Genomic DNA, 21,167 nt, shown 5'->3' on the forward strand with positions numbered 1-21,167 from the left:
CCAAGTTAAGACAAGACAAGACATGCCTGAACAAGTAATTGCTGAAACAATTAACTATTGTGAATCTGTTTATAGTAAATAAGGGAGTCAGAAACTAACTAGACTGTTGTGGGTATGTTTATAATAAACAAAGTAGGCAGAAGCACCCTGAACTATAAGCTTGCCTTATTGGTCCGTACGCACTCTGGAAAGTGATTGGTCTGTACATGTATAGATTTTAGTAGCTAGGAAAGATGTGTATAAACTATGTGATGTAGGATATGAATTGGAAATTGTGGTATCACCATGTACCTAAATCCCCTGTGTCTGGGATTGGCCAGTGAGGGTAAAAAGCTGTTACAGTAAAGTAACCTGAGTGATGAGCTGGAGTTGGACTGAGTGTTTTGGATCCCAGAGCGCTGGATGAAGTATTCTCCCAGATCTGGATGAGGTGTTCTGGATAAGCAGAGTGGAAAGATCTCAGAGGGAATCCCAGCGTTGCATATGCATTTCTTCTTATAGCACTTGATCCTGCAGGTTCTGAGCCTCTGATGCCATTCCAGCAAAGCACTTAAGTGTGTGCCTAACTGTAAGCACATGGGCAGTTTCACTGAGTTCAGCGCATGCCTAAGTACTTTGCTGGATCAGGAATCAGGATGCTCTGTGCCTTGCAGCATTGAGCATTTAGAAACTGGTATTTTTTTCCTGCATATATAAACCTTTGTTTCTGCATTAACAGTACGAGGTATTTTTCGTATAAAGAACAGTTTATAGCTGCGTAGTCCTCTCTGTAAAGAATATAAGGCTGAAGACATAAATTTGTGCTGAGTTTAACCTACCTTCTTTATTCAGCATTTATTTTCCCACTGTCTCTTATTACAAGTTACACCCTCTAACAATATTCTAACTTCTTCATAACTCTCTCATGAGAAATGAGGATTCTCCTCACTACAAAGGAGCTCCTCCACATTTTCTCATCCCCTTGATGTGCAAGTAATTGTTTCCTCACTCTGTAACAAGCTCCAGAAAGATGTGCAGAATTGGGAAAACGAGTTGTAATGAACTTGGTGGAAGCGGGAGGCTGACAAGTTGGGAGCAGCCCTGCTATCAGAAAAGAATGATGATTTCCATAGGATGAAACGGTTGCAAGCAATCTTGTAAACCTAAGCAAGGGGTGCAGGCTGACATGCTAATGAGGGAAGGACTTTTTTTTTTTTAAAGTTTAATTGGTTACTTTTGGCTTTGAAGTCATATTGCTTTCTCTTTCTCTCTTCTCTCTCTCTCTTTTTTTTTAAATCCGCGCAAAATAAATGCGTAGATTTTAGAGTTTCAGTGTTTGATTCCTCCTCTCCTTCTGACACCTACTGAGCTCTTTCTGACCAGTGCGTCAGGCGCACTTGACTCCTTAATTTATCTGGATGCTGCTCCCTTCTTAACAGTGATTGTTGATGGAGACACACGGCGCACTGGCATTGTGCAAATGGTTCTCCTGTGCCGTTGCAGCAGAAATGGGGGACTCCCTCTGTCGTAAAAGGTCATGTGTTGGCTTTTAATTTCTGTATTGGTCTGACGGATACACGTAAGCAATCCTACATCGTTGCCTCTTCTCCTTCCCAGCAAGGAAGGTGCAGGGTGACAGGAAATCAATGCTCTGATGCGGAGGTAGGCAACCTGCTGCGCACGTGCCAAAGGCGGCACGCGTGCTGATTTTCAGTTGCACTCACGCTGCCCGGGTCCTGGCCACCGGTCCGGGGGGGAGGGGGGGGCTCTGCATTTTAATTTAATTTTAAATGAAGCTTCTTAAACATTTTGAAAACCTTATTCACCTTACCTACAACAATAGTTTAGTTATAGAAAGAGACCTTCTAAAAACGTGAGCATGTATGACTGGCACGCGAAACCTGAAATTAGAGTGGATAAATTGAAGACTCGGCACACCATTTCTGAAAGGTTGCCGACCCCTGCTCTGACGTGAAGTGCGATAATAGCAGGCCAGCTGTCATCTCAGCCTTGCGTGTTATGTGGCAGTACCAAGGGTAAGGTGATCTTTGCAGCTTTTCATGTGCAATGTTCTCTCTGGAAGGGGACTGTTTTCTGGCATTCGAGGAGGGTAGCTGTAAGAAACGGGTCATGCGCAAGATAGAGGTAAGCTTCCCTATTGGACTGCTCCTTTGAGATGCGGAGAGGATTCGCAGCACTGTGTAGGATCAGGCCTTGTGTTAGAGAGGCAATGGGCAGTGGAGTTGCATCAAAGATGAATTCTCTGCTGGTTTATGCTGCACAAAGTGGCCTAAGCAGACCAAAGAAAATGGCAAATAATCCCCCACTCCAAATTTCAGCAGGAGACTTATTGTGGAAAGGCTTCGTGGAAGGCACGTCTTGAAAGCAGAGAGAAAAAGGACTCCTGGCACAGGGAGGGCTGGGACTGGAGAGATCTGGGTTCAGGTCCCAGCTCTCTTGCAGACTAGCTGTGTGGCCTTGGGCAAATCACTTCCCTTCTCCAGTCTCAGTCTGCAAACCAGGAATAATAACCCTTTCTTCCACCTGTCTTGTCTATTTAGCCTGTTAACAGACAAGCTGGGGGAGGTAATATCTTTTATTGGACCAACTTCTGTTGGTGAAAGAAGAGCTCAGTGGAGCTTGGAAGCTTGTTTCTTTCACCAATAGAAGCTGGTTCAATAACAAATATCGCCTCACCCATCTTGTGTGTCTCTCATCCTGGTTCCAACTCAGCTACAACAAGACTGCAAACAATATTAAACTGTAGGTTCCTGGAGGCAAGGACTGTCTCTTGCTATGTGTACTTACAGCTCCTAACACAATTGGGCCTGATCTCAGCTGGGACTTCTGGGTGTTACTGTATGACTGATAATAATGTGTATCTTTAAGTTGCCAGAGCTCATGATGCAGTGAAATACTAACAAAGGAACAAAGCCAGTGGTGCTGAATGGCTTCCAAGCAGTCTAGGGATGGGATGTGCCAAGACATACCCGTAATGTATCATAACCTAGCAGAAGTGTAATCTTGTAGTTTTCGGTGAGATTTCCTGGCAGAAAATAACTCTCAGTCCAGATACAATTTACAATGCTGAGACCCCCTTTGGGGTAGATACATGTATGTTCCTGTTGTGGTGCTGAGTCATTAAAATAGTTTCTTTGACTCTAGGTCAGTGAACAGATTAGCCATGCCATTGGGTGAGTGCTGCTTCAAAGGCCAGGGTGTAGTATTTTTATCTGCAGTAAGATCCTGTCTGAGTTTGAAGGCCTTTGATTACACAGTACAATTTGTGTCTTCTTGTGGATTTCATTTATTGACCTCCGATGCTATCTGAGCACTTAATCTGTTCTGTGTCCTGTCTCTCACTGAGCGATGCTGTAAATACAGGCTCCTTTTCCACCCCCGCGCTGCTCCTTCTTGATGAGGATATGGCAGCTCGCATCTGGCCACTGGCCTTTGAGTGCCACCGTAAAAAGCAGCCACTGTACAGCCTGCATGCTTTTAAAAGCATCTGATTTCCACATAGCCTTCTCTGCTTTCCTTTCTGTTTGAGATCAAAACCTCCCCTCTGCCTGTTACTGTGTAATAAAGTTGTTCTCAGTGAAGCATAACGCTTAATGAAATGCTTAAAAATACAATAGTCATTGTTTTAAGCAAAGGTTGCTACAGAAGAGACAGAACAGGTAATTGAGTAAGTCAACATCAGTGCTCCAGCCTTGTCTGCTTCTGCCTAATGTCTGCAATGATGAATATTTAAATCAGAGTAGGGAAAGTGTCAAGCACTTATCTGGCTCTTCTGGGCAGAAGAGATTTGGGAGCTTGAATGATAAAGGGCTCTGCCCAAAGGTTTGTCACAGATCAGTGAAATAAAATTACATAGCACTGTCTATTCAACGACACCCAGAGGCTGAGTAGATAATTCATCCTTAGGGTTCCAGAAGTTCAGAACCACACTCAGACTGACAGAATGACACAAGGTCTTGCCTCTAAGACCTCAATGAAGAGGCAGTAAGTCCATCTGGAGTGAGTAAGTCCAGTTTGGCACAAGCCACCCTCAGCTCCTGCTCCTCTGGGGGTGCAGGAGCCAGCTGGTGAAGCCACCAAAGTGAGGACAGGCCTGTGAAGGTTCAAAGCCAGACTGACTGAGAGATGGCTGGATTCAGATCCCAGCAGAACCCCTGTGGGAGCATGACAGCAGTACAACCCCTGCCTTCCTCTGGGCATGAAACCTTCCCCTCCTGTACAGCTGCCCCTGGCCCTGGGGAGTGCATCTTGCTGGAGACAAAGCACAGAGAAATTATGTTTTGTCTGAACTGTCCTGAGTTTGCAAACTTGCAAGATTTCAAACCTAGAAGAGGCTTCCTTGTGAGACTCATTTCCAGCCCTAATGATGAAATATGATGAAAAAGACAACTTTCTCCAGGAGATGTGGGAACTTCTGCTTCCATTGCCAGACAGAATCCATGAGTGCAAAAGTCAAGACAGAATTGAAGAGAGCTCAACTGGAACTGCACAAGCAAGCTAGAACCCCAGTTCAGTCTGATTCCACAGAACCCCGTGAGAGCTCCTGAGCACAGAGAAATACCAAATCCAGACGTTACTGTCACAGTTCAGGGCAACTGCACCTGTATTCCCTGTCTGTGGGACAGGAAGGGCACCCACTTCCAGGCTCCTGACTACCAGCCATCATCTCCTAAGTATGTTTTACCATGCTGCACAATTCCCTGCCTATACCTTGTTATTCCCCAGCAAGTTAGACTACCTAACCAGGCCAGGATCTGTGCTTTGCTTTCTCTTAAGAGGCCATGAGTAGTTGTAATTACCTACAGTTATCAGTTACCACACAGCCCTTTCTAAAAAAGCACATTTATTCTTAAGGTGAAAGCATTACAGAGAAAATATTAAAAAGAACCTACACGCATGGTAAAAAGCTGAGCAGAGATCAACCCCAAATACAACAAGGGCTCTGGCAGGTGATCAGACGGCCCTTCAGGCCCCACACAGGAGTTTTTCCTGTAGTTACAAGTTCATAACAACTTTTGCTCAGAACAAGAACAAAAAGGAACAGCTCATTCTTTCCTTCATACTGCTTGGACCTTTGATCTTGTGCTCATGAAAGAGGTGATCAGCAGACAGTGGTTCTCTCCTTAGGGAATAGCTTCAAAAGGTAGGGGCTAGAGGTGGGAAATTTCCATTCATCAACCTCCTCCCTAGGAAACCCACTTAACTTTGTCCCAAAACTTCCTTCTTGTCTGGCACATGGTTTAAAATAGTCCTTTGATGCTCATAACACTTCCCAAGGTTTATATTGGCCTTGTCTCCCCCTAGAGAAGTTGCATCAAATCCCACAGTTATACATAAAGTTTGCATTCAATAGAATGGACTTCAAAGATACTTAAACATCATTCAATAATGTTTTTCAAGGATATTGCAAGAAACTGCCCAATCTGTCAGTTACATTATCAGCACAAACTCAGTGAGGGCCCGGCAGTACTCCTATCTTCCTGCTGTACAAATAGATTTAAAAAGTTGCTCCCTACATAACCCAAAGTAATGACAACTGATTTGTAAACATTGACATTATGCAACCAGTTGAAAGATGGTGGTTGTTGTTGTTGTTTATTATTAATATAAAACAACTTAAGGAAAGGAATTCCCCCCCCCAGGGACTCTGACAGTCCCAGAACTAAATCGGAGATCTGGTAGATTTCTTCTTTTTCTGAAGCTACGAACAACAATTTTGCAGTAAAACCAAGCTACGAACTGCTGTTTTGCAGGTGTCCAAGAGCTACCATTTCATGGTGTGAAAGGCATCAAGCTCTCAGTTCTTGGCCAGACTGCAGGGTATTACTGTTCTCGTCCAGTGCAGCTCCAGAAGAGAAGCTGTCTAAACTTCCTGAGAGGCAGGGGTAGCATGTGTGTGGTGGGACTTTCTGGGGTATGTCATATGCATAAGCGTGTGCTGTACAAAAGGAGGCTGAATCTGCTGCCTCTTCTGAAGATTGATCAAGTTACCGGTTTGCATATTCAGTGACCTGCAAAGACTTTTGCTTCTCCCGCCAGTGATAACTATTTTTTTATGCATCCAACGAAGCAGGTATTCACCCACGAAAGCTTATGCTCCAATACATCTGTTAGTCTATAAGGTGCCACAGGACTCTTTGCCACTATTTTTTTAAAAACAATGTCAGTCATGGGAAGAGTTAGCGAAGAGAAAAGAGAGAAAACTATCCTTGTATGACAGGTTTCAGAGTATCAGCTGTGTTAGTCTGTATCCGCAAAAAGAAAAGGAGGACTTGTGGCACCTTTAGAGACTAACAAATTTATTTGAGCATAAGCTTTCGTGAACTACAGCTCACTTCATTGGATGCTTATGCTCAAATAAATTTGTTAGTCTCTAAGGTGCCACAAGTCCTCCTTTATCCTCATATGGCATCTCTTTCTAGGTGCCCATTGAGGGAAATCCTCAACAATCCATCCACAACATGGGTGACCATGTACAGGCTAAGATCTAAGGGTTTTGAAAATAATAGCTCCAGTTTTAAGTACTGCACTGGGAATTGGCCTCTATTGTCATGTTCCAGTTTACTGGGAGGGGGGGTCATCTCCTTAAAGCAAAACACTGAGGGGCAGATCCTCGGCTGGTATAAATTGTCAGAATGCTGCTGACTTCAGTGGAGCTATGACAATTTACAGCAGCTGAGGATCTGCTCTGAGACTCAACAGGCACATCTTGCTTCCTCTTCACCTTAGGATCTCCCAGGCTAGTGACTCCAATGCCTGGCAACATCCCTTCCAGATTCGTGACCCAGAGTTTGCAACAACGTATGATGAGACCTTCCTATCCCCAGGACGCTACAAGCACCAGCAAAAGGAATGTAAGGTCGAGCGGAAGCAAGTTGTACTCTCACAGATGTAGCCTGCCAGAGTCTTTTGCATGTGCCTCTAATGAAAAAAAAATTCCTTCGCTCCTTATGGAGCCAACAAAATTGATCCTACAGCTTGACAAAGCTAGTCAGTTCAACACCACAGGAACTCAGCTGTCTTATTGAGCTGATATGCATCATTTGGAGAGGTATGGATTTCAGTATTGCATATTGGAATCTTGAAGTTAGTTCTCTCCTATGGCAATGAAAAGATCATTTAACTTTGGAGCTACTGAATTCAAAAGAGCTCATATATAATCAGCTGAGATGCCCAAAGTAAATAGTAAGATAACAGGTGCTTTAGACAATATATATATTTTGCAGCCAAACTGAGCTTCTTAGACCAGGTTCACAGAAAGATTTGCTGAGGTTTTTTAGCTAGGGAAGCAAAACTGGGCCGTTCTGAAAAATTCAGGGGTGATTTTATGGCTCTATATACAAAATATATAGTTTTTACATGGTTGCAATACCAAAAAACCAGGTGAATCTGTTTTAAGCAAGACTTGCACTAAGATTTGGGTTTGGGTTGTTTTTTTTTTCCCCCTCCAGACATGAAATTTGAACTCATGCAGCTCAAATAAAAAACAATGTTTGCTTCAGTCACTGCCTGGTTGAGTTCAGCACAGCTGCATGCAAATGATCAGTTAATAGTGATGATATTGAAGATGAGTTGCAGTTCCCAGATTTTCATTTGTCCTGATATGCCTTTTAATTGCACTTCAGTCACCCATCACCACTGACTTGATTCAGCACTAAACAAGGAGAAGCACTGAGTTCAATTTGGTGATGATGATCTAGATTATTCAGGTGGCTTCACTCCTGTGGATTGGTTCATAACAGCCTAGGTTCGCTGCCGTGTTCATGGTGGACGAAACAAGTGAAATGAATAAGGATTGTTTTCAGAGCACTGTTGCATGCAGCCCCATGCACTCTCATGCAAATAGGAAGTTGACTCTCATTTCTGATCTCCTTTGCCATACGTGGTGCTTAGGGCTTCCTCTGTGAGCTTTTAAAAATCCCACTTTACCCTGGGCCTTAATTTTCTGTGACCTTCCATATAACAAACACAACCCTGGTTTCTACAACAGGTTCCTTTGCAGAAACATGCCTAGTTTGTATGTGAACAATCAAAGTCGCAGCTCAGGTTCTATTTGTTTTAATTTGCCATACTTTAGAATCCTTATTAAAGTCTCCTGGTCAAATCCAGATGGCGGTACAGAGCTCCAGCTAGGTGCTGGAGATAGTTGTTGTTTGTGTTGATTATAACTCTCCTCAGATAAAGTGTAGAACTGTTTGAATTTTTGGCCTTTGGCTGTTTGCAAAGCTGCTGTCAGCTTCCAGCCCAAGCTGATTTGTATTCAGTACACATCCCCCGCTCGCTAGTAGGGAGACGCAGCGAGTGGACCAGTTTGCTGCTAGCCAACAACCTTGAAACCAGTGGACGCAGCTGCATCTGGGGTGTTTTTAATACAGTCTGTACCCTTCCCCTCTTTCACTGATGTTGCTCCTCTAGCCAAAAGATTCTCTGATTTACAGCCTCCGAAAAAGCATCGTCCTATGGAAGGGGAGGGGAGAGTTATTTTTTTAATCCCTCAGCTAATTAAACATTAAACTAAACAATTTAAAAAAATTATGAGGTGAGACACTCTGCTCGTTTTAATATAAAATAACTTAATGAAGTTCCACATTCTGCCTGCGGAGGGGAGGGGAGGAGAGCTGTGATCGGAACGAGAGAGGAATAAAAATTGAACATTCTGAGCATTCACTCACGTGCTCGCTCCAAGTCGCATCCTCAGTGCTTGGCTGTTTTTAATGGTTCTTCCTCAGGCTGTTGGAGGAGTGCAAAATGAGCATGCGATATGTAAATGGGGCCCTAGCTGGAGGAACGGTCTGATGGGCAGGGGGTCCAAGGAGTAGAGCTGCAGAACAGATTTCTCATAAGGGCAGGACAGCGGTGAAACCTTCCCCTTAGATTTCAGGCGTAGGAACGAGTTTGGCTGCAAAGCCAGTTAAAGTTGTCTGAGACCATATGGGGAATCACCTGGCAAAGGGTCTGTAACAGCTTTGCTTGCTCTCTCAGTGAGTGGAGAGAGACAGATGAAGATTGAAAGACATGAAGACAGGGGTGGGGAGTGTCCATGCTACCACTTGAAGGGAAACTACAATTTACTCTATATAAAAGACTTGGGTATCTCTTCATCTCATTACCATCAAGTAAAGGTCTCCTCCAACCTCCCTCCATACCAGCCCAGACATCAGTGGGAGCGCTGCCTGCAGAGGATCCCTGGCCCTTTAGCACTGCTGCTGTTTACAGGATGCATGTGATGGTTTTGTGCCCAGTGAAGTGTCATAGCTTGTCAGGCAAAACTTATCTCTGCATTTAAGACAGTCAGTGTTTGACTTGGTGGCTGTTGCTATTTTTTTTTTAAATAGGGCTTTAATTTCATTCTTCGATGGGGGGGGCGGTCGTGGGGGAGAGGGATTCTAGAATGCTAAGTATTACCCCTGCTCTCTTTTCCCACAACCCCTGTTCCCTGCCCGTTTCCTCTTCCATTTGACACTCCTTTCCCCCTAGTTCACACCTCCAGCTGATCATTTGCCCACCCTTGTCTCCCAGTTATTTTCCTCATCCAGCAGTTTCCCCTCTCCCTAGGGAGGGCTCTTTGCTTTTCTAGTTTTTGAATGATTAGCCGGTCAAATGTTGGGGATCCTTGAGTTAAAGTCCACCGGCTAAAGCTACAAACTGCCCTTGTCCTCACTACAATTTAATCTCATCTTAGCTCATTTGAATTCAGAACAAACCTTTTTTTTTCCTAGTGAGGACTCTGCAAAGGCTGAGTGCTCCCGCCCATTCCCCTCTGTGCTGAGAGGGGCTCTTTCAGGCCCTCTCCTCCTTTCCCCACACAATGGCAGTGCTGTGAGAGGTGTAGTCCCAAGCCCTGTTGGCCCCCACGTACAACACTGGCTGAGCAGAGAGCGAGCCCGGCACTTTGCAGCAGGGCTTCTTCTGCCTAGGTGAGCACAGGCCAGGCTGGAAATGCATGATCCCAGCTGCTGGGCACCAATCATAAAATACCATTAAACATAACAGAAATGATTAATGATGAAACAAGAAGCCAGGCTGCTGACCTGTTTTGTGACAAAGGAAGTGCAGCTCAGCAATTGAACGCATGAGAGTATCTGGAGACATTCAGAGCAGGGTTGAGGCAGGCTCCATAATGTGTCAGGCAAATGCTTTTTGTTAATTATAACATTGCATTAATATGAAAAATACCAACATCTTCTCTACACAATTTCTTCTAATAAATAATAAAACCTGCTTTAAAACTACAATGATAGTTGCCAGCTTCTCCCAGGCTGATTATTTCTTCTGATTAGCACTTTCTCTGTCACAAACCATGTCAACAGCCTTCACTTCCCTGCTGAGAAGTCACTGTAAAACTGGCAACCAAGCTCATTAAGACAGACACCAGCACTGCTCACAGCACTGGAATTATGAAAAAGCCATGGTGGGGTCTCTGGAACATGTTTTAATGATTCCATTTGGGGTAGGTGTGTACATCGGAGACAGGCCTGAATCAAGGCCCTGTCGCCAAACACTCCTGGACTAGAGTGTTCAGACTCTGGATCTAAATATTGCAGTTGTCTATTCAGTACATATGAATATCACTTTTATTTAGATGGCATCACCACAATTTCCTGTCAAAACAGAACTGTGAAAAATTCTGTGCAAAATTCACTTGAGGCTGCTGGAGAGAGTGTGTGTGAGAGAGATACATAGGGAAGTATAGTTTCCTTCCACACATGGAGCCAGGAACATGTGCACTCAAGACTGAGCAATCCTAGTGCAGGACAAGAGACTGTTTAATTCTAATGCCAGCTCTGACCGTGATTCTCTCTGTGACTATATGCAAATCACTTAAAATCTCTGCCTCAGTTTCCTCATCAGTAAAATAGAGATCATGTTACCTACTTGACAGGGATGTTGAGGGATTGGCCAACTAGTATTTTGTTAATTACTTTCAATATATGCAGGAAATATTCTCTCTCATAAAGTATACTCACTCCTGAATTAATGAGGATAAAGTGATATCTGTTACTACCCATTATGTTTACTCTGTGTAAACATAATAATGTACTGTACTTGTCTCCTCTTTTTTTATTGTGTAACATCCCATAATGTGGTCATCTAGAACAGTGCACTGTTGCTAGAAAATCCAGTACTAAATTACCTCCTATGCATGTGCAGGATTCTCTTATTAATTACGGTTTGTTTGTATTACAGTAGGCCCTAGAGGCTTCAGCTGAAATCAAGGCCCCATTGTGCTGGGTGCTGCACAAACACGTAGTAAGATACAGCCCTTTTCTGAAGTGCCTGCGATCTAAACAGACAAGACAGGCAAAGGTGGGGAGAAAGGAAGTATTATCCCCATTTTACAGATAGGGGGCTGTGGCACAGAGAGGTTAAGTAACTTACCCAAGGAATCTATGGCAGCACCAGGAATTGAACCCTCAGATCTCCTGAGTCCCAGTCCAGTGCCTTAATCACAAGACTGTCTCTTTATGATTTTTCTTGTAACATGTGATGTGACATCAGACAGTCAAGACTACAATAGCCTCCCTGGCCCTTGGGCGCCTCCTGTCACCCACCATCAGGTCAGTGACCTGCGGATCCACACAGCGTCACACCCACTTGCCCTGTTGCTAACAGCTATTGCACAGAGGGCAGCCCTGTAGAGGTGGGTTCTGTGGCATATAGACTGGAAATGCTCATCAGAAGTAGCCATAATTTCACTGCCATGATACTACCACCCTATCGATTTTTTTTTTCCTTAATAAAATGCAAAACATGCCCACTGCATTTGTGTCCTGTTTATTTTTCATGTTGAGAGGTGTTTTCCAAGTTGCAGCTGTTGGACATTTCTGATGTGGAATCTGTGTTCTTAGGTACTAATAACTCCTTCCCTGGGGGCTTCAGGATAATGAGCCTGTTTTAGCCTTTTGCAGTGAATTGCTGAACATAATTGGTATTTTGGTAGCTCAGAGTAACTAACATCAGTTCAGGTCAACTCAATACTTGTCCAGACAATAAATATTTAGGTCAGATGGCAAGCCAAGTGAAGAGTAATAAAGTATTTGTGGAATAAAGCTTTGGAAAATTGGTTCTCTTTGAATGACATCGATGGTGACCCCCTGTTGCTCTTGTGAATAAGTATAAGGATCTGAGGTTACCTCAGAAAAATATGCAATTTATGGTCCAATTAAGGTGTACGTCCTTGAGTACGAAGGTCAGATGTTCAAACAGGAAAAGTTGAACAGTATTTGTGACTCGTATTATTGTTTAACAGTGTGTGTCTTTGCTCTTCAGGACTGACAGTTCCTAGAAAGGATGGAGAGCTTACTCCTTAATATGATAGCCTGCCTCAGGTAATTGCTCGACAGCACAGTTAAGATAGATATCTGGCAGTAAGAGAAGCTCAGTGTCATTGAAAATGTTCTTTTAGTGCCCAGTGGCACACAGCATACATTTGTTCAGTTGCATTAATGTAGTTCTTGGATCAGGTAGGGTTAAGCAACAGCAAGTAAGTACTATAAGTCCTGATTGTCATTTACACTAAGGACCCCTTATACCGCCCTGGCAATGTAAAAAGGGCTTTAAAATGAGTGTAAATACTGTTTATAGTCACTGTTAGGCCCCTTTTAATTGCCAGAGAGATATAAAGGGGGTTTAGTGTAAATGATTAGTAGGCCCAATCATCGAATCATAGAACTATAGAGCTGAAAGAGACATCCAGAAGTCATCAAATCCAGTTCCCTGCACTGAGGCAGGACCAAGTAAGCCTAGAGTATCCCCGACAGGTGTTTGTCCAACCTGTTCTTAGAACCTCCAGTGATGGAGATTCCACAATCTCCCTTGGAAGCTTATTCCAGAGTTTAACTACACTTGTAGTTGGAATTTTTTCCTAATCTCTAACCTAAATCCCCCTTGCTGCAGATTAAGCCCCTTACTTCTTGTCCTAATTTTAATGGAGTGGAGAACAATTAATCACATTCCTCTTTATAACAGCCCTTAATGCATTTAAAGACTGTTATGAGGTTCCCCCCAGCCCCACCCTTCAGTCTTCTTTTCTCAGACTAAACATGCCCTGTTTTTTAACCTTTCCTTATAGGTCAGGTTTTCTAACCTTTCATCATTTTTGTTGCTCTCCTCTGGACACTCTGATTTGTCCACAGCTTTCCTAAAGTGTGGTGTCCAGAACTGGACACAGTATTCCAGCTGAGGCCTCTCCAGTACCGAATAGAGCAGTACAATTATCTCCCATGTCTAATGTACAGTGCTCCTATTAATACACCCCAGAATGATACTAGCCTTGTCACAGTTTCATCACATTGTTGATTTATAGCCACCTAGCCAATTATTCCACATTTTGAAGTTGTGCATCTGATTTTTCCTTCCTAACTTCAATACTTTGCACTTATCTTTATTGAATTTCATTTTGTTGAATTAAGACCAATTCTTCAATTTGCCAAGATCATGTTGAATTCCAATCCTATCTTACAAAGTGCTTGCAACCCCTCCCAGCTTGCTGTCATCTGCATGTTTTGTTAAGCATACTCTCTACTCCATTATTCAAGTCATTAATGAAAAAATAGAATAGTACCGGATACAGGACTGACTCCTGCAGGTCCCTGCTAGATGCATCCCCCCAATTTGACAGTGTATCTCTAGGGGTCAAATTCACCTCTGTGCAGAAAGCCACACCAAAGTTTACTAACCACTTAAGAACCACTTAATCCCTAAAAAGAGAGATTAAGTGGAATATAAGTGGTTCTTAGGCACAGTGATAGTCCTCTGTACAGGGGTGAATTTCACTCGAGGGTTAAAGATCACATGTGTTTTGTGTGATGATTCTGCATTGTGGATGTAGCATGAATTATTCTTCTCTCAAATAGAGTGGTTTGACAATGGTTGTAACTCCATTAGGCCAGATGGTAATGTCACTTGCACTAGTGTAAATCTGGAAGCGGCACCATTAAAGTCAGTGGAGTTGCATCAGTGTGAGAGAGATCAGAATCAGGCTATTGACTTCAGGGAGGTTACTGTAGATTTACACTGGTGTAAGTGAGAAAAGAATCAGGCCCAGAGAGCAATGCTGCCAACTTTTGTGATTTTTATCACAAGTCTTCTGCTATTTGGTGGTGTTTTTCTTAAATCTCCATCTCCTGGAGTCATATGATTACATGAGAATCTCAACTTCCTCTGTTATAAAAAAAAAAAAAGTTTCAAGTCCTCATGGTTGTAGAGAAAAGCTTAAAAATGTGAACCATTAAAACCTGAAGTCAAATAAAAAGACCCCAGATTCATTTATTTTTTTTAAATGTCATGATTTTCGGGGGATACTCGACATGAGAATTTTGAATGCTTGCAGAGTCAAATACATAGCAACCCACATGCTTTATTCAAAGGACTCTGGTGCTCACCACTGGTCACCCCTATAAACGCTTCTTTAACTAGTATGACAGCTACAGCACTGATAGGCATCTGCGCTGACTGCAGAGTCATTGTTCAAGGTCGTTCGTGGGAGTTGATTCTAGACACGGAAGTTGAAACTAGACAAAATCAGACTAGAAATAAAAGGTGTACATTTTTAGCTGTCAGGGTAATTAATCATTGGAACAACTTACCATGGGTTGTGGTGTATTTTCCATCACTGGCAATTTTTGAAGCAAGAATGAATTTCTCCACCTCTAAAAGATATGTTCTAGTTCAAACAGGAATCAATTCAGGGAAGTCCTACGACCTGTTGTATGCAGAAGGTCAGAATAGATGATCAAAGTGGCCTCTTCTGGCTTTTTAAACTATGACACACCAAGAATTGGGGCCAGCAGCATTTCTGTGTCCCTGTATAAAAACAAATGTCTGTAATATTCTATACTAATGGTCCAAACCATGACAGATTACAGTAATACAGCTACATTTTATGGGGCCAGGGCTGTCGAACTTTGAAATCAGGGTCCCTAGCCTAGCAAATCTGGGTATTTCTTTCAATGCACAGTTGAAATAGTAGGCTGCCAGGTCTTCCAATGCCTCAGGGCACTAGAGAGGAGATCTTTGGAGAAGCAATTCAGCATTCCAGATTCTTTCCTTGTTAAAGTAGGTCTGTGATCTGCAGGGTCTTTCTGGTGGCTCTAAGCCACAATGCTGTTTACACAACTTGTATCAGTGTGCTGATCTTTTCTCAACCTTTTAGTGTTTAATTATGCAGTCCTTTAACACAAACATAAACAGCACAAAGGGATGTCATAAACCCTGCTGGCAGCAAAGTACACAAGAATGTAACCGCACCATTATTAAAAAGACTTTTATCCCCACAGTGCACTCTGTGGGATTTTGCCAGTTAAGTTTTTCAAATTCTTGTGAATGTGGGTTGTTTTCCCCCCTCATGGCATCATGCAGGGGAACAGTTCTAGGGCACTCGATCTTTTTAGATCCTCTAGGGCCAATGGCTGCCTTGTTAGCCATTATAATGACTGACATTTATTGAGTACTTTGACCCCAAACTCTGTAGAGGAGGAAGGACTGGTTGAGTGGCTAGGGTGCTAGACTGGGCTTCCGAAGATCCAGTTTTAATTCCCTGCTTTGCCACAGACTGCCTGCAACATCTCGGGCATGTCCTTTAGTGTCCCTGCTTCCCGTCTGTAAAATGAGTGTAATTGCACTCCCCTACCTCAGAGGGGTATTATGAAGGTTAAATTTACTAAAGGGTTACACACTTTGTTGCATCTGTACGCTGAGCACATTGCATACACCAGGAGCCCTTGCACTTCTCCATTCCCTGTGTGTCACCCTCCAATCACCATCTATTTCAGGTTTCAGAGTAACAGCCGTGTTAGTCTGTCTTCGCAAAAAGAAAAGGAGGACTTGTGGCACCTTAGAGACTAACCAACTTATTAGAGCATAAGCTTTCGTGAGCTACAGCTCACTTCATCAGATGCATATGCATCTGATGAAGTGAGCTGTAGCTCACGAAAGCTTATGCTCTAATAAATTGGTTAGTCTCTAAGGTGCCACAAGTCCTCCTTTTCTTTTTGCATCTATTTCAGGGAGTCTCTTAACCCCCTCCAGCATGTGACCATGTGCCAGGGGTTGTGTGTGTCTGCCTCCTTTTGTACCATTGGCCTCCATTTGCCCCACACGTGGCAAGGGCTCTGTGTGGCCCCCTCCCCCCATATCCGTAGGAATGAGAGGGTATTTGAGTCTCCAGGCCCATTCATTTCTAATACTCTATGTTCGGACTGCCAACGAGGATGCCAGTCGTGGTGCTCTCTGTGATATGGATAGTTGTCCATTAGGGCCTGGATAGAGAATGCATCTCGGGGGGTGTTTACACAGCATTTTGGAGAAGAGCCTCCCGACGTGGGCTGATGGACATAGGCTAGTGCTCCAGAAATAGCTCTTTAGACAGCGCTTTGAAATTGCGGTTCTAGCTGGATCTTGGGCTCTGAAGCCCACCCCCCATCTTTAAGCTTCAGAGCATGAGCTCCAGCCCAAGCTGCAACTTCAGAACGCTGTCTGTGGAGTTATTCGTAGAGCACGAACACAAGCCTGCTAGCCCAAGTCTGTCAACCTGGGAGTCTCGCTCCAAAATGCTACGTAAACATACCCTTATAGGCCAAAAAACAGCCATCACCTGGTCACTACCAGCCTGGGGTGGATTCACATCAGCTTCCTAGAGGCTAAAGTTTCTGTAGCCATTATCAATACTAGGTAGGACCTTGGCTTAATGATGCCTGAAGAAAGATCCCTTTAGGATAGTCATAAGGCACTTTGTAGGGAGAGTGCTTGTAATATGCCCACTGGCTCCAAGATGAGCAGAGTTAAGCCAGTGCAGAATGGTTTGGGAATTCCCATTCTTAGATTCTGCAGCGATGGGCACTGGAGGCAAAACACTCATCTGGCAGGCATAAATAAAGGGCTTCAGTCCCCAGAGGTGCCAGGTTGGACTAAATTCACACAAATATTTAAAAATAAGTACATGTATGTAACAAGCAGGAGAGACAGTGTGATTCAGTGGACAGGACACTGGATGAGTCTCCAGAGCCCTAGTCTATTCCTCTGACTCTAGCATGCTGTTTGACCTTTGGAAAATCTCTTAATCTCTCTGGTTTTGCTTCCCCTTTGTTTGCCTTGACTATTTAGACTGTAATCTCTTGGAGGGACTGTCTCTTACCATGTGTATGTACCATGTCTTGCATAACAGGGTCTAGTCTTGGCCAGGACGTCTAAGCGTTGCTATTGTACTACTCCCCCTAACTCTTTATCCAACAAGGATTTGGGGAATAATTGTAGGATATTTCTATGTGCCTGATATGATTGAGCTAGTCAAGAACACTGAACCAAATAAGAAAGCAGTTCAGTTACTTGCTATCTGCCTTTCCAAATACTCCAGGTTCCCACAAGAGTCATGTTGTGATTGCATGAGATTGCATCCTGATGCTGAATGTTTCCAAATTTTCTCTAGCGTTTTGAACTTCTAAACTCTCCTTTCCTTTCAACAGTGACCGAGAGTCGAGGCATCCTAGAGAGTATACAGAGATTTTCTTTGCTGCCAACTTATCTGCCTGTGAGCTATCATATCCACAATGCGGATGTTTCCTTCTTTCTTAAGGAAGCCAACCAGGATATCATGAGGAACTCTAGTTTGCAATCCCGGGTGGAGTCTTTCCTAATCTATAAATCCAAGAGGCCACCTGTATTAAATGCCAGCTATGGACCCTTTTCCATTGAACAAATAGTGCCGCAGGACCTAATGTTGTCTTCAAATCCATTTGGATCCATCAACAAGTTTTCCTTTAATTGGAAACTCAAAGCCTACATCTTGAGTGACAAAATTTATCTGAGGAAGCCCAAAGTCCAGATCCTTTTCTACATTGTGGGCAGGGACTGGGATGACTACAGTACCGCAGAGAGGCTGCCTTGCCTGCGGGTGTTTGCCTTCCGCGAGACGAGGGAAGTCCGAGGCAGCTGCAGGCTGAAGGGGGATCTGGGATTGTGCGTGGCAGAGCTGGAACTCCTGCCGAGCTGGTTTAACCCCCCCACAGTTGTGGCCGGCCGCAAGAAAGCGACAGATCAGTCTGAAGGGAGCCCTGTGGAACTTTACTACACCATCCAGCCGGGGGATGAGACCGGGGAGTGCAGTAAGGAGGACGTAAGGAAAAGTAATGGGATCAGACTGGGAGGGAACGATATTGATGAATCAGTACCTCCTTTGCAGAGAATTGGAAGTGTTTTCCTTTACCAGACGTATGGTGGCCCTTCCTTAAGTGAAATGAGGTTGGATAACAACATCGCCATCCAATATATACCAAAGACTGTCAAACAAGGTGATATTTTGACTTTCCTTGTGTCTATCAATAAAAATTCAACGGAGGACCAGTTCACACTGAGGTAAATTCTTTCTAAATTTCTCTATTAAACTGAAAATCAGATGGCAGGGGTTTTTGTTGTTGCTATTGTTAGCTTTTGTTGTATGGGAAGTCACTTTCGCAAGGGTAAATTGATGGTTGCTTTCTAAGAATTTCTGCTTTATAGATGAGATTTAAACAGTGTTGTTTGTTTGTTTTTTCAATCTAGCAAATGTTGCCGCCTTCCTTTTCTATTATCCAGTCAAATATAGAGTGACCTGGCTGAGGAACAGTCTCTGTATGAGAGGCCGGCTGCCTTTGAGCAACTTCTGAGTAGCACAAATGGGACATTTGAGAGCCATTTACTTGTCAGTAGGAGAAACTGCACATTTTCGCCTGACCTGGAGCTTGCAGAGCTCCTAGAGCAGTGATACTCAGACTGAGGCTTGGGCTCTGTCTCCTGTGGCTCTTTGCAGCACATGATATTAAAACACTATGTGATTTAATTATTAACCAATCAGGATGCTTTTAAGTAGGTTATCAACCAATTGTAGAATACTTGGTCAGTCATTTTGCTGTGAGGAAAAAAAAATGTAATGAATAGTAAATGAAACAATAAATTCACATGACTGTGGCTCTTTTGGGTAATGTTGATCGCTAATTTGGCTCCTGAATAACTGAGGTCTGAGTATCACTGTCCCAGACATAACTTGATCTGTCATTAGAGCCTCTCGTTAAAATGACTACATGCCCCCCAACCCTGCCTGGCCTGTAAACCCTATTAGGTTGTTTAATATTGTCTTTTCAGGAATCCCAAACATCCCATGATTAAAATAAAATATTTTTTTTCCTCAACCCAAGTGAGAAGTTCCTTAGTTTTAACGAAAACTGAAGCTTGCAGTGCACCATCGCTCTGTTGTACTTGATTGCTTCTTTGGCAGCCCAGGATTTCAGGTCATACCATAGCAAACTTGGAGTGCTTAGAGTGCTTAGAGAAGAAATTAATCAGAAGGCTTCAGTGGACAGTAAATTCGCACTACATGCAAGTGACGTTCTCCCCAGTGGATTCTCTAGTTTCAAGCTTGTCACTCCCTCTGTACCAACAGCTTGAACTACCATGGAAGAGAGGTGCACAGGGCTAATTTCAGTCTTATTCCCTACCAATGAGTGATGTCACTTCTCTTAGTGACAGGTTTCAGAGTGGCAGCCGTGTTAGTCTGTATCAGCAAAAAAAATGAGGAGTACTTGTAGCACCTTAGAGACTAACAAATTTATTTGGGCATAAGCTTTCGTGGGCTAAAACCCACTTCATCGGATGCATGCAGTGGAAACTACAGTAGGAAGATATATATTCACAGAGAACATGAAAAAATGGGTGTTGCCATGCCAACTGTAACAAGACTAATCAATTAAGGAGGACTATTATCAGCAGGAGAAAACAAACTTTTGTAGTGATAATCAGGATGGCCCATTTCAAACAGTTGACAGGAAGGTGTGAGTAACAGTAGGGGAAAAATTAGCATGGGGAAATAGCTTTTACTTTTTGTAATGACCCATCCTCTCCCAGTCTTTATTTAAGCCTAATTTAATGGTGTCCAGTTTGCAAATTAATTCCAATTCTGCAGTTTCTCATTGGAATCTGTTTCTGAAGTTTTTTTGTTGAAGAATTACGACCTTTAGGTCTGAATTTGAGTGAACAAGGAGGTTGAAGTGTTCTCTGACTGTTTTTTTAATGTTATAATTCTTGATGTCTGATTTGTGTCCATTTTATTCTTTTGCGTAGAGATTGTCCTGTTTGGCCAACGTACATAGCAGAGGGGCATTTCTGGCACGTGATGGCATATATCATGTAGATGTGCAGGTGAACGAGCCTCTGATGGTGTGGCTGATGTGATTAGGTTCTATGATGGTGTCCCTTGAATAGATATGTGGACACAGTTGGCAACGGGCTTTGTTGCAAGGATAGGTTCCTGGGTTAGTGTTTTTGTTGTGTGGTGTGTGGTTGCTGGTGAGTATTTGCTTCAGGTTGGGGAACTGTCAGTAAGTGAGGACTGGCCTGTCTCCCAGGGTCTGTGAGAGTGATGGGTTGTCCTTCAGGATTGGTTGTAGATCCTTGATGATCTGCTGGAGAGGTTTTAGTTGGGGGCTGAAGGTGACGGCTAGTGGCGTTCTGTTACTTTCTGTGTTGGGCCTGTCCTGGAGTAGGTGACTTCTGGGAATTCTTCTGGCTCTGTCAATCTGTTTCTTCATTTCAGCAGGTGGGTATTGTAGTTGTAAGAATGCTTGATAGAGATCTTGTAGGTGTTTGTCTCTGAGGGATTGGAGCAAATGTGGTTGTATCTTAGAGCTTGGCTTTGGACAATGGATTGTATGATGTGGTCTGGATGAAAGCTGGAGGCATGTAGGTAAATATAGCAGTCAGTAGGTTTCCGGTATAAGGTGGTGTTTATGCGACCATTGCTTATTAGCACCGTAGTGTCCAGGAAGTGGATCTCTTGTGTGGACTGGTCCAGGCTGAGGTTGATGGTGGGATGGAAATTATTGAAATCATGGTGGAATTCCTCAAGGGCTTCTTTTCCATGGGTCCAGATGATGAAGGTGTCATCAATGTAGTGTAAGTAGAGTAGGGGCGTTAGGGGATGAGAGCTGAGGAAGCTGTTCTAAGTCAACCATAAAAATGTTGTCATACTGTGGGGCCATGTGGGTACCCATGCAGTGCCGCTGACTTGAAGGTATACATTGTATCTCTTAGTGTTGGAAGTAAATATCATAGTCTATAGTCCCAGACTTCTGAGACTGAATACCTAAGACTGTGCTCTGTGATGTGTCTTTCTGGGCATGCTGTAGAGATGAGCTGCA

General features: G+C 43.4%; 1 protein-coding gene across 1 annotated transcript in view; it reads left to right on the forward strand.

The window, feature by feature from the left end:
- TMEM132D (transmembrane protein 132D) overlaps positions 1 to 21,167 on the forward strand; it is a 387,025-nt gene that overhangs the window by 77,700 nt on the left and 288,158 nt on the right. The window contains exon 2 of the mRNA XM_073312908.1: positions 17,463 to 18,351. Coding sequence (XP_073169009.1) covers positions 17,463 to 18,351 — 889 coding nt within the window. The remainder of the gene's footprint in view (positions 1 to 17,462; positions 18,352 to 21,167) is intronic.

The sequence above is a fragment of the Lepidochelys kempii genome, chromosome 15 (genome assembly GCF_965140265.1).
Source record: "Lepidochelys kempii isolate rLepKem1 chromosome 15, rLepKem1.hap2, whole genome shotgun sequence".
Lineage (NCBI taxonomy): Eukaryota > Metazoa > Chordata > Testudines > Cheloniidae > Lepidochelys > Lepidochelys kempii.